This window comes from Carcharodon carcharias, chromosome 2, assembly GCF_017639515.1.
Source record: "Carcharodon carcharias isolate sCarCar2 chromosome 2, sCarCar2.pri, whole genome shotgun sequence".
NCBI classification, from domain to species: domain Eukaryota; kingdom Metazoa; phylum Chordata; class Chondrichthyes; order Lamniformes; family Lamnidae; genus Carcharodon; species Carcharodon carcharias.
In genome coordinates this window covers 43,000,615-43,014,072 of record NC_054468.1, presented here as the reverse complement: position 1 = coordinate 43,014,072, position 13,458 = coordinate 43,000,615, and the positions used below count along the sequence as shown (strand labels likewise).

General features: G+C 39.8%; 1 protein-coding gene across 4 annotated transcripts in view; it reads right to left on the bottom strand.

Annotated features, from left to right (window-relative positions):
• LOC121271722 (arf-GAP with coiled-coil, ANK repeat and PH domain-containing protein 2-like) overlaps nt 1-13,458 on the bottom strand; it is a 229,908-nt gene that overhangs the window by 134,510 nt on the left and 81,940 nt on the right. For all 4 annotated transcript variants that reach the window (XM_041177912.1, XM_041177922.1, XM_041177940.1 and 1 more), the window contains exon 6: nt 6,492-6,675. In XM_041177912.1, the coding sequence (XP_041033846.1) occupies nt 6,492-6,675 (184 nt within the window). The remainder of the gene's footprint in view (nt 1-6,491; nt 6,676-13,458) is intronic.

Here is a 13,458-nt window from a genome sequence, read left to right as displayed (position 1 = left end):
TTGTTTTTACAAGTCTAAGAGCTAGCGTAACGAAATGAGTTTAATCAATTCTGGGAAGAAAGCATTTCTGAAGAGACTGGTTGAGGCAATAGAGAGATCAAAGGGAAGGATTGCATTTAAGGAAATACTGATGCCCAGGTGGGGGTAGCTGGTCAGATCTGCCAGAAGACAGCAGGATAGCTGGTCAGAACTCCCAAGAGACAGTGTGAACAAGGCCAGGCTGGCAGAATCAGTTGCGGTCAGCCTCAGAGGACACCCAAGGAAAAAGGCACTGTGGTAAAAATTACTGGAATTCTATAGATTTTAGAATCTATAAGGATAGTTGCTGAAAAGAAAACAGGAAAGTTAGCTCTGAGGGTAGTTAAGATCACACCTTGTGGAACTGTTTTAAAGTATTGATTACTGTGTAAAACCATTTTTGTGTCTGTATAATTGTGTTTTTTTGCTTTATTCTTTTAATAAATGTTTACTCTACTATAAAATCATCACAAATAGTCGAGGTCATCATTTCCTGATTTCAAAACCTCTCATATTATACAAATTGCACAAACCATTCTGGCAGCTGTTTCAAGTTTTTCTCTGATTTGAACAGCTCGGCATTCACCATCAGCCATACCATAACACTCGCAAAACTATGATAAGGTTCCCCTTGACTTCACCCTCCATCCTATTAGCCTCGATGGACCATGGATTCAATGGACCATCCTCCGCCATTTCCACCACCAAACGCATCTACCGTCAATCACCCCAACACCACCTTCCCTTCCTCACGTTGCTATCCAGTGTCGTAATTTATCTTTCTAGGGTGAAAAATTCATAAGGCCACAACTAAGAAGCACAACTATACTGTTGTCTAATTCCTGTGATTAAGGGAGCAGAACTGTTGACTGGTGGTTTCCTCGATTTATTTTTGTTGGCGATTCTATTGTAAAATACCACAGAAATTAGAAACAGAATATTTGTTTACTGAAAGGATTTGAAGTGGGAATAATTGCCACTTTTTATAGGGAGGGTGAATATAAAAATCAGAGACACAATACAAGATTTTGCATGGAAACAACAACTTTTATTCAGTGTTAATTAACTGCTTTTATGCTCAAATGCCAAAACATAAACCTTCAACATTAATTCAGGGGTGATTTTGTGCCTTTGAAGCATCTCAGGACAAATTTAACAGTCAAGGCAAACTTGCATGAAAGTTTAAGTGGGTTCTGTAGTGAAAAGGGTTAATGTTAAATATGTAAGTAGACAGTATATCATCAGTGATGTAAGATCAGATGACAACAGAATGCACTGAGGGATGGTTCTGTATGTAGCCTTGTGTTAAGCTTTGTCCTGTATACAGATAGAAGAATGGCAAATAAAAGGTAAAGTTTATCAATAGCCTTGCTTCCAGCATTCTCTATTGATCCTGACCAAGGACAACATAAGCTAAAGCCCAAAACATTGATAACAGATGATGACAGCAATAAAGACAAAAGCACTGAGTAAAAATCCCAAGACTGAAGACAAAGGAAAAAAGCCCAGCAACTGAAAAAGCAACAAGCAAAATGACTGCAAGAAAAGGATAGCATGGGAAAAACACCAAAAGAACTTCAAGAAAGGCTAGTGTGAAAAAAATCAATGGAGAAAATCTTACCCTTAGCAGAGTGCTTTGAATATGCGGAAGGCCCGGATCAAGCAGAACTGGCATCATGGGTTTACCAGGTACGGAACTGCTTCAGAACTAGCAGAAAAGCCCAGCAAGGAATAGGTCCGTATACTTCTCTACACCATAAGGAGTGCAGATGACAGATTGGTCAGAAATTAAGAAATGGTGAACATATAAGGATGTTACAAAAGCTTTTGAGACATGTTTCAGCCTTAGAAGGAACACAATAATAGAAAGGGCAAAGTTCAATAAATGCACCTAAAGACGAGGAGAGAATGTAGATTCCTTCATTGACAATTTAGGTCGACTAGCTGAGAATTGGGAATACAGAGCCCCGAAAGAAGAATTAATTCAGGATCACACAGTTTTAGGAGTCTTAGAGGAGACTTTATCAAATTTTCTAGTCGACGGAAGATTTAACATTACCAAAAGGCTGTGCAGTTAACAAGGCAGGCAGAAGGGAGAAAGTAAAATCGTGTTTTTATTCGAGGTGACTTAGAGATTTCGTGAAGAGAAACAACTGGCAGCGCACAGAGATAGCAGCGCAGTGTGTCAAAAATATGGAGAGTGATAAACACCATCACTGTGTTATTCAGCATTCTTGCTACGGCAGGAAAACGCTACATCGGCATAAAGAATGTCCCAAAAATGCGAAGTGCCATTCCTATAAGAGAGGAGGAGTTTTTAAAGCTGTATGCCACATCAAAAAGTTCCCAACTCAGAAATTTAAAGAGAAACCAATTAAAGCATGCAGCATTCAAGGAACTGAAGGTGCAAAAGACAATGAACTGTTATTCTTGGGAGAAATTATAAGATCTAATAGGAACTATTGGAGCACAGACATTATAATCAATGGACATAATAGAAACTTCAAATCAGGCACTGGAGCAGGAGTTTCAGTTCTTTCAGACACAGAACAATGGCTAAAGCAAGGCTTCCTCCGCCATTGATCATACTACTCCACCTTCCAGGAGGCATTCAACTTGAGGTCAAGGGACAATTGACTGCTACACTTCAGTAACAAAGAAGAGAAATCACTAAAACTTTGTACATGTTCCAAAACCAAGAGTGTTCACTATTAAGCAGAAAGACTTGCACAGATCAGCAACTCAACTATAAAGTAGAAGAATTGGGCAGCCAACACCAACTGAAAGAATTCAGGACAGAATTTCCAAACTTATTTACAAGTACATCCAAGCAAAACAACAAATTACAGCAGATGCATTACCACATATTCCTGTTGAAAAGCCTGAACAAGAGAGCATAAATTTTAACAAATGTGGAGTCCTATACTTCCATGACCACAAAATTTCTACCAGCAGCAACACAGAGGCTAAAAGAAAATTGAAAGGCACAAAAAGCAGAAGAAGAAATGTGCTCTAATTTGGGAGTACTACATTAAAGGATAGCCAGAATACATTCCAAATCATCTCATCCTGAAGCAATACTCCAAGCAATGAAGGCACTTCAGTGTCGTGGATAACTTGCTGGTTTATGATGAAAGATTAAGCATGCTCGAGTCCTCAGACTCGAGATGCTTCAGGGAATGCACCAGGGAGTAACAAAGTGTCATGTTAGAGTGCAAAATTCTGTTTGGTGGACAGGGGTCTCAAAATCTTTAGAAGAAAAGACCTGTGCAATCCATCGCTGGGAGCAAAAAGAACCACTGACGGTATCCTCATTTCTGTCCAGACCTTGTGAATGACTCAGAATAGATCTTTATGCGCTCAAAGGGAAGACATTTCTCATAGCTGCTATTACTCCAAATGGATTGACGCCAAATGTCTGCATCATCCCATCTCAGAAGCTGTCATTACATTACTAAAAATGTTTGCGAAGCACAGCATTCCAGACCTAGTCATTTCAGGCAAAGATCCATAGTTTGTGAATGAATGTTTTAAGCAGTTTACAGAAGCCTACGGGTTTATCCACATGACTAACTCACCCAGACACTGACAAGCTAATGGAGACGCTATAAAGGGGGTAAAGATTGTAAAGGTTTTGTTGAAGAAAAATTATCAACTTGGTACTGTTGAGCTACCATTCCACACCACTCCAGAATGGTCTGGCTCCAAGTGAATTTCTAATGGGAAGACGGCTGCAGACTCAGCTTCCAGTTCTTCCACACACACTTTACATCTGCTGCCTTAAGGCACAGTGTGAGAGAATAAGGGAAGAGGTGGATGAGTATCGTGCAAATCAAATCAGAAACATTAATCAATGCCATAGCATACATGACTTACTAGAATTCCAGGCAGGGGGTCAGTATGGATTTGTTGACCAAAATCACAAAGGCCAGGTCTTTGGCAAAAACACTACATCTGCGATCTTACCTTGTGGAGACTGAAAACGGAATTGAGAAAAAACAGAAGCGCACTCATACCTACAAGACAACCTTTAATAGAATGGACCAGAATGGACCCAGATGATCAGTAAGATGACAGCAATCTAGTATTCTCTGATGATTCACATACTACTGTACAGAGTTTGTGCAAGAACACAGAACTTGAATCCTATACATCCTCCGAAAGAGCCGAGATCAACATCTGGGCAAAAACAAAAATACCTGGAAAAACTCAGCAGATCTGACAGCATCTGCGGAGGGGAATACAGTTGACGTTTCGAGTCCGTATAACTCTTCATCAGAATGAAGGAAATAGAGAAATGCTGGTAGAAGGGGGTGGGACAGGTAGAGCTGGATAGGGGGCCAGTGATAGGTGGAGGCAAAGAAAAGATTGCCAAAGATGTCATAGACAAAAGGACAAAGGGATGTTGACTGTGGTTTGCCTCCACCTATCACTGGCTCCCTATCCAGCTCTACCTGTCCCACCCTGCCCTATCAGCTTATATTTCACCTCATTTCTCTATTTCTTTAGTTCTGATGAACAGTCATACGGACTCGAAATGTCAACTGTATTCCTCTCCACAGATGCTGTCAGACCTGCTGAGTTTTTCCAGGTATTTTTGTTTTTGCTTCAGATTTACAGCATCCGCAGTATTTTGCTTTTCTCAACATCGGGGGGATTGGTCAAGCCACCACAACGGTTATCTCTGTAAACCAGGGATGAAGGCAGAGGCTTTGGGGGAGATGTAGGATAATGTAAATATTGTATTGAACATAGTTAGAAACTTGTGGGGGAGATATAATGTAAAGGGTTAATGTTAAATGTGTAAACAGTCTACATCATCAGTGATATAAGATCACATGACAACAGAGCATACTGACAAATGATTGTGTGTGAAGCTAAGCCTTGTCCTGTATATAGTTAAAGGTCCAAATAGGTCAATTCAATTTCAGATTAGAAAAGTCTTTTGGGGGTTTATAGATTGTGGATTCTAGCAATCTACCTAATATTTTAAGACACCATTTGAAGAAATTGATAGAAATACCAGAATGCACAAAACAAAGCAGCATTTTTTTGGTGGATGAAGGACCCTCCCCTCTCCATTTTCCATATTGCGCACACAGAAATGCGTAGGTAGACAGCAGACCATATTCAGTTGGGATGTTAATGATCAATTTGCATTTCAATATTTGCAACACAACTGATCTTTAATTCAAACAAAATGTTGCGAATGGTATATAAATTCAGCGTAACCTCCTTGCTCTTGTACTCTATGCCCCTATAAATAAAGCCCAGGATACTATATGCTTTATTAGCTGCTCTCTCCACCTGTCCTGCCACCTTCAATGATCTATGCACATATACACCCAGGTTTTTCAACTCCTGCACCTCGTCCAAAATTTCAGCCTTATTTAATATTATCAACCATGTTCTTCCTACCAAAATGCATCACCTCACACTTCTCCACGTTGAACTTCATCTGCCACCTACCTGTCCACTTCACCAACTTGTCTGTCCTTTTGAAGTTCTACACTGTCTTCCTTGCAATTTACAACACTCCCAAGCTTCGTATCACCTGCAAACTTTGAAATCGTCCCCTGCACACTAAGATCTAGATCATTTATATCCAGAAAAGCAAGGGTCCCAAAACCAACCCCTGGGAAACTCCACTACAAACCTTCCTCCGCCCGAAAAATATCCAATGACCATTACTCTCTGCTTCCTATTTTCCACACAATTTTGTATCTACATTGCTATTGTTCCTTTTATTCCATGAGCAATAACTTTTCTCACAAGTCAGTTGAGTGGCTCTGTATCAAATGCCTTTTGAAAGTCCATATACACCACATCAAACGAATTACCCTCATCGACCTTTTCTATTACCTCTTCAAAAAGCTCCAGCAAGTTAGATAAAAACGATTTCCCCTTTAGAAATCCATGCTGGCTCTTCCTTATCAACCCGTTTTTTTCCATGTGACTACTAATTCTATCCTGAATAATTGTTTCTAGAATCCTGCCCACCAATGAAGTTAAACTGACTTGTCTGTAATTGCTGGGCTTATCTCTACAACATTTTTTTGAACAAGGGTGTAATGTTTGTTTGTTTTTTTTTTACACGAATGATTCGGTCTAGAATGCACTGCCTGGAAGTGTGGCGGAGGCAGGTTCAATCAAGGCATTCAAGAGGGCATTAGATGATTATTTGAATAGAAACAATGTGCAGGGGTATGAGGAAAAGACAGGGCAATGGCACTAGGTCAGAATGCTCATTTGGAGAGCCGGTGCAGACACGATGGGCCAAATGGCCTCCTTCTGTGCCATTAAAATTCTGTGATTCTGTGGTGTAATTTTTCTAAGTTTCAGTGCATTGCATATTTTTTGTTATCTTAATAAGATTGCAATGAAGAAAAAAAAAGTATCTTAGTTTTGAATAAATGTAAATAAATTAGATACTTCAATAAGTCAAAGCCTCAATATTAGGTAAGAAATTATACCTGCAGAACATAGTCCAGTGCTATATGGCGAAAGCATTTGCGTGTTGCTGTTAGGATGTTTGTAGCCTCTTCCATTTCATGCTGCTTATTTCTTTGAACTTGAGCATTTTTGACTAATGCATTTTCTTTCTCTTCACTGACTTTGTCAAACTGTTTTTTCGCATCTTTAAATTTTCTAAGATCGCTGAAAAAGATAAATAGAAAGAATATGCACACAATGTACCACAAACAGCAATGGGATAAATGATCACCTCATCATCTGTTGTGTTAAAATATTTTTCACTGCAACTGGAACACATACAATCCACCTATCTACTTAAACAAATATAGGACCTTTCAGATGTAATTTCTTCACAAATTCTCGCTAGAATCAAAAGGGGCTTCAAATACATTAAGGAATTAAGTCCTGAATTAAAAATGCAATTTTCAATTACCACTTTAAAGATAGTAATTAATTTTTTAAAATCAACTTAATGCAAAATAAGCTAATAGACTGCGAGAGGAAAAACAAGAAATGTGAATATAAACTCTATGAAACAGTATGGAAGAAAATACCTTTTAAGAAAAAGAATACAAGCATAGGTAAATTAAATTTAAAAAAACCAAATGGGAAGAACATACCTCGTGCGAGATAATGGTAAACTTGAACACGACATTGATCAGGATACTCTGACCAATTTTGGAGAACCATCATGGAAAATACATTAAAACTATTGACAGTACACAATGTTCATTCACCTGGTGCATACCAAGAATTAGAAATTATATTATGCATATAAACTTGAGCTGCTGGGACTTATTTCCACTGGAGAAGAGAGGCCAGGTGGAATTTCACACACCTCTTTAAAAACAATGAAGAGTTTCAAAAGAATGAATACGGGAAAGACTACAGTGAAACCTATACATTAGGGACAACTAAGGAACTTGCATTGTGTATCCTTTATTTGCAGGCGTCCTTATTTTCAAAATGGCCAGTGATGTACAGTAAATCAGATAAGCCAATATTCCAGGATAGGTTACATCTCCTGCAATGTTCATTCCTTTTTGCCCTCTGGGACCATTCTTTCTGTCTACTGCAACCGCTAACACCTGAAGTGTTGGGAGGTGGGTTAGCTGTTAGCAACTCATCAGTACTTGATGTAGAGCTACCAACCCTGGTTGGAGACATTCTTGGAGGAATGGCTGCATGACATCTAACATGACTTCAGATTATTTAACTTCTACAAATGTCACTGGATTTGCCAGATAAAATTTTGATCCCCTGTAGTTGAGAATTGTTACTTGTAATTTTGAGAGAGAAGTTCCAAAAACCAGCAGGCCACTTGTGCACAGACAAAGAAGGGAAAATTATTCTTTCTACCTCTCACTGCATATCCACCCCCTGCCCACCAAACCCCCATTCCCATCTCTCCCTCCACTCCCCCCCACCCCCTAGTCTCCAGTTCCAATCTTTCCCTCCAAGTCTCCATTTCTTATCTGTCCGCAAACCTCATTGCCCGTCTTTCCCCAATTTAAGCCCCAGGCGATTTCAGGCTACCTCTATGATTCCTCCCCCACATTTCCTGGCAGTTCCCAGCTTTTATGTAATCTTCAACCAGCATCCTCAGTGCAGAGAATCCCATCAATCCCCCAAGAAATAGCTGTGAAAGTTGCCAATTACAGAGATAGAGAAGCTTCCTTTCCAGAAAACTTACTCAAAAAACAATTTTTCGTCTACTGCTTCGCACTTAATTGCACGCCATGTGGTTTAATTTGTAAATAGATTTGACGCATTACAGGCTATCCATTGTTCACAATTTATGTTTTTTCATGATTTCAAGAAGCAGCCAATAACTATATAACAGTGCAAGATATTTAGGACCATAAGTAGTGTCAAATTTTTTTGCAGATGTCCATTTGTACATTTTTCACTGCATTCCCTCTTGTTGAGGAGTCAGTGAGGGAGAATCATCAATTTAAAATCATTATCAAAAGCTTAGGAGGTGCTAGAGCAATGAATGCTTTGCTAGGAGTGGTTGAGGAAGAAATTACAATTTTTAATGGTACAGTAGACAAATATTTGAAGACAAAATACATGACTACAGTGAAAAAGCAGGGAAACTTGACTAGTAGTTTCAGATTACTCTAGCAAAGAGTAAACAGAGTCAATAAGCTGCATGCACCACCATGTTGTAAACTTCAATGTTTCTGTCGATAAAATTCACTGAAAGCTTTTGAAATCAACTATTTTAATTTCCTTCTTGTGAGTTGCGTCACTATTATGCCAATTGGAAAAGACACTAGTAGTCAAGAGAGATGCTTACAAAAGGGTTGCCTGTGTCAGCATATTTACATGCTCAGTGGAGTAAATCCTGTGTAAACAGGCTGAAGTGCATGAAAATTAATACTGTTTCAAACAAGTAACTATGATATAACAGATTTTAAGGACAACTGTTTTAAAGGCACCTGTTTTCAAACCTTTAATTGAGTTTAAAAGAATCAATCTAACAAAATGCAAGTCTGGACAAACAACATGGCACATTCCAGGATTTATTCAAACCTCCTCAGGCTCGTAACTCAACAGCTGGCCAGTCGTTATTAAAAATGCAAAGACCCCTCCAAGGATGTCCATTAAATTCTAACAGGTGTGAAAAACCCTTTTACTTCTGAGGGAACAGGAGACAGTAAGGGGCTTCAAAGAACCTCAACAGTGGGGGAGGCAATGGCAATGGGGGAGATAGTGCCAGATAGTGGTTATGTTGCTGGACTAGTAATCCAGAGACTCTGGGTAATGCCCTGGTTCAAATCCCACCATGGCAGATGGTGGAATTTGAATCCAATAAAAATCTGGAATTAAAAGTCTAATGATGACCATGAAACCATTGTCAATTGTTGTAAAAACCCATCTCATTCACTCAAGTCCTTCAGGGAAGGAAATCTGCTGTTCTTACTTGGTCTGGCCTATATGTGATTCCAGATCCCATAGCAATGTGTTTGACTCTTGAATGCCCTCTGAACAAGGGCAATTAGGGATGGGCAATAAATGCTGGCATAGCCAGCGACGCCCACATCCCTTGAATGAATAAACAAAAAACATAATTAACTTCTTTGCCTGGTGGAACAATGCTTCATCGAAATTAATGTAGTAGCCATTTGGTTCTGTTGTCATAAAGACAGGTTGAGAACAGCCATTTTGGGTGCAGAACCCTCAGGATAACTCAAGCAACATTATAAGGGGGTTCTTGGCCAAGGGAGGACAAGGAAGGAGGTATAAAGAAATTAACTGCTGTCTTTCCAAAATAATCCAGGTAATCTGCAAGTGCCAGAGCCGCTGAATTAATGAGGAATAGGAAACCTTCTCTATCTTCAAAAAACCTGCTGACCTGCTGAATCCACCAGAAAAAGCAAACCTCCTAATAATCAACTGCAGAAGACATCACAGCTGCTAAAACAAACCTCAGGTTTCAACTCCTTCACTTTGGAATGAAGGACCTCAAGCAACAGGCCAGCAACAAAATGTCAGAGGCTGATTTGAAATCTCATCAATTTTTTTTTAAATCTTAATCTGCTTTTAATCTTTGTATCTGTATTTTAGTTATTAAGTTTATTACTTTTATCCAAGTAAACTTCAGTTAGAAAGACAAGCTCAGACAGAAATGGAAGACAAGCCCAGAAGGAAAGGGCAGAATGTAATTTCCAGCTACAGAAGTTGGAATTGGAGCTTAAAGTGCAGAGAGATAAAGACCAAAAGCAGCTTGAAGCTGCTAGGGGAAATCTCACTCTGCCTAATGATAGCCCGTAACCCCAAAACAGGCCTCAAGACTCTAAAATTCTCCAAGTTTGTTCCCAAACTCAAAGAGGGAGATGAAGAATACTGTTTTCAAAAAAGTAGCAGATCAGCTACATTTAGCCCAGAAGTGTAGACAATGGTGATCCAGGGTCAGCTAACAGGAAAAGTCCAAGAGATCTTCTCCACATTGGCCCCTGAAGTGACTGCTGATTACAAACAGACTAAGGATGCAATCCTGAATGCTTATGAACTCATGCCGGAGGCGTATCATCAGCAATTCTGAAATTCCCATAAAATACTCACACCAGCATATCTAGAATCTGAAAGATTCAAACAGATTGGGTGCATGCTTTAAAGATACAATGGAATAAGATAATTGGCATTGTTAGAGAAGTTCAAAAATTGTCTCCCTTATGATATTAAAATGTACCCTGAGGAATGAAAGGTTACCCTCAGCAAGGGCAGCTGCCATAAAGGCCAAGGATTATGAATACTGGGTGTTTACAGACATTGCTAGCAGGGAGAATTGAAGGTTTCCCAAGCAGAAGCAGGACAAATTCCAGAGTGACAGTCAAAGGACTAACTGGAGACAGTGTTGCGGTACCAATGATGAAAATTTAATTAAAGGGTGAACTTGCTACTGGGCTAATGGCGATGGTGTAGTCTCAAGCTTGCCCATCAAGAGGCCAACCTTCTGCTAGGGAATGACTTTGCAGACGGTACTCCTCAAAATTCAAAAAACCAGCAGAAAAGCTCAGTGAACTAAACACTTTCAGCAACAGGAATCTGTGAAGTTACAGACAGCTGAACAGGTTTCAGAAGCCCTACATGGGGTAACACAACCCATAGAAGTTGAAGTGGTTAAGCAGGAGCCCGCAGAATTAAGCAGGGACCAAGTTAACCTACTAACAGGTCAAAAGACTGAGCAAGATGCCCCACTTGGTCAAGAACTGTAGAGAAGTCATTTTTTTTTATTCGTTCCTGGGGATGTGGGTGTTGCTGGCTAGGTCAGAATTTACTGCCCATCCCTAATTGCCCTCAAGAAGATGGTAGTGAGCTGCAGCCTTGAAACGCTGCAGTCCATGTGGTGTAGGTACACCCATAGTGCTGCTTTGGAGGAAATTCCAGGATTTTGACCCAGCAGTGAAAGAACAGCAATATAGTTCCAAGTCAGGATGGTGAGTGGCACGGAAGGGAACATACATGTGACAGTGTTCCCATGTGTCTGCTGTCCTTGTCCTTCTAGATGGTAGTGGATGTTGGTTTGGAAGGTACTGCCTAAGGAGCTTTAGTGAGATCCTGCAGTCTATCTTGTAATGTGCGTTGGTGGTGGAGGGTGTGAATGTTTGTGGATGGGATGCTAATCAAACAGGCTTGTCCTGGATAGTATCAAGCTTTGAGTGTTGTTGGAGCTGCACTCATCCAGGTAAGTGGAGGGTATTCCATCACACTCTTGACTTGTGCCTTGTAGATGGTGGACAGGTTTGGGGAGTGACGAGTTGAGTTACTCACCATAGGGTTCCGTGCCTCTGACCTGCTCTTGCAGCCACAATATTTATTTGGCTAATCCAGTTCAGTTCCTGGTCAATGGTAACCCCGCCTAGGAAGTTGATAATCAGCGGCTCAGCAATGGTAATGCCATTGAATGTCAAGGGGGGATGGTTAGATTCTCTCTTGTTCACTTGCCACTTGTCAGCCCAAGCCTGGATATCATCCAGGTCTTGCTGCATTTGGACATGGACTGCTTCAGTATCTGAAGAGTTGCGAATGGTGCTGAACATTGTGCAATCATCAGTAAACATCCCCGCTTCTGGCCTTATGTTGAAAGGAAGGTCATTCATGGAGCAGCTGAAGATGATTGGGCCTAGGACTTGCGTTAAAAGGGCTGAAGCCAAGCACAGTAAGTGGAGTCAGGAAGATATTATAATGCTATTGAAAATTATTTTTAAATAGTTCTAATTGGGGGGAGGGGGAGGGGGGGTGTGCAGGTGTGTGTGTGTGTGTGTGTGTGTGTGTCGGGTGTGTGTGTTAGTCTTAATTGGATTAAAGCTAGCTAGTCTGGGTGCTTTGATGTATAGTAGTTTTGAAATGTTAATTAGATAAACGTAACGAAGGTAGAAGGTAAAAAGTGTATATTTACATTTGTTAAAAGAAACCATTCAAGACTGTGGGTGAAATCTTACACCTAGCTAGAAGACGCCAAGCAATGTGTTTATTTTTTTCAGCTGACTAATAAGATTGGTGGGATAAAAGGATGTTATTGTTAGAAGAGGTAAAGTTAAAAGCCAAGTGATACAATGGAAAATTTACATTCAAAGAGAAAGATATGTATAAAGGAGATTGTCTGTAAGGCAGAGGCATTTTAAGATCCAACAAGTAGTTACTGTAGTAGTAATTATGTAGAGCTATGTATGTGTTTACAATCTTTCTTGTATTAATAAATGTTTAATTTAGTTTTATAAACAACCTCGAGACTCAGTGGTCTTATTAATACTGAATTCAAAGCCTGCATCTCAAAACATACAAATTGCAAATATGAGTTATGACAGTTACCCTCTGGGATTTGAACAATTCAGCTGCGTCGTAATAGTGGAAAGAGGCAGAAAAGGGACTTACTGCATTCACAAATCAAATTGCACCAAAGAAATTATTGAGAAAGGGTAAATAGCAGCTAGCACTAAATTCAATAGCTCTGCCTGTGCTGAAGCAGGACAAGGAGTAGCCATGTCATCAGGATAGAATCACAGAATGCAGCTGCAAAACGAGGAGACACTGAACTCAGTTCAAACCTTGATTCTGTCAAATCGATTTGTGAATTAAGGGCAGATTTAAGGTTTTAGAGGGAAAAAAAAGCTAAATCTCAAAACGCAGAAGCTGTTGTCCTGGTCCAAAAAGAATTAAACGAGATCCAATCTGTGTGAAATGAGGAAAAACAGATTTTTTTAAACTGTTCCAAGGTCAAACCAGACAAGAATATCAAACATTCTTGCTAGAACATAAAAAGCATCTTAAATACATTCTTGTATCAGCAAAAAGAGACTTTGACCAAAGCAGTTACGAGTTGTTGGCACAGAAAGAGGCCATTGACAACCTGTTGACTCAAAGGGTCATAAACTTACTTTTATCTGGTTCAAGACTAAAGCTTGTCTGCTGGGTTATTTTTAAAATTGAATCACCTCATTAATTAAAAGGGGGCTA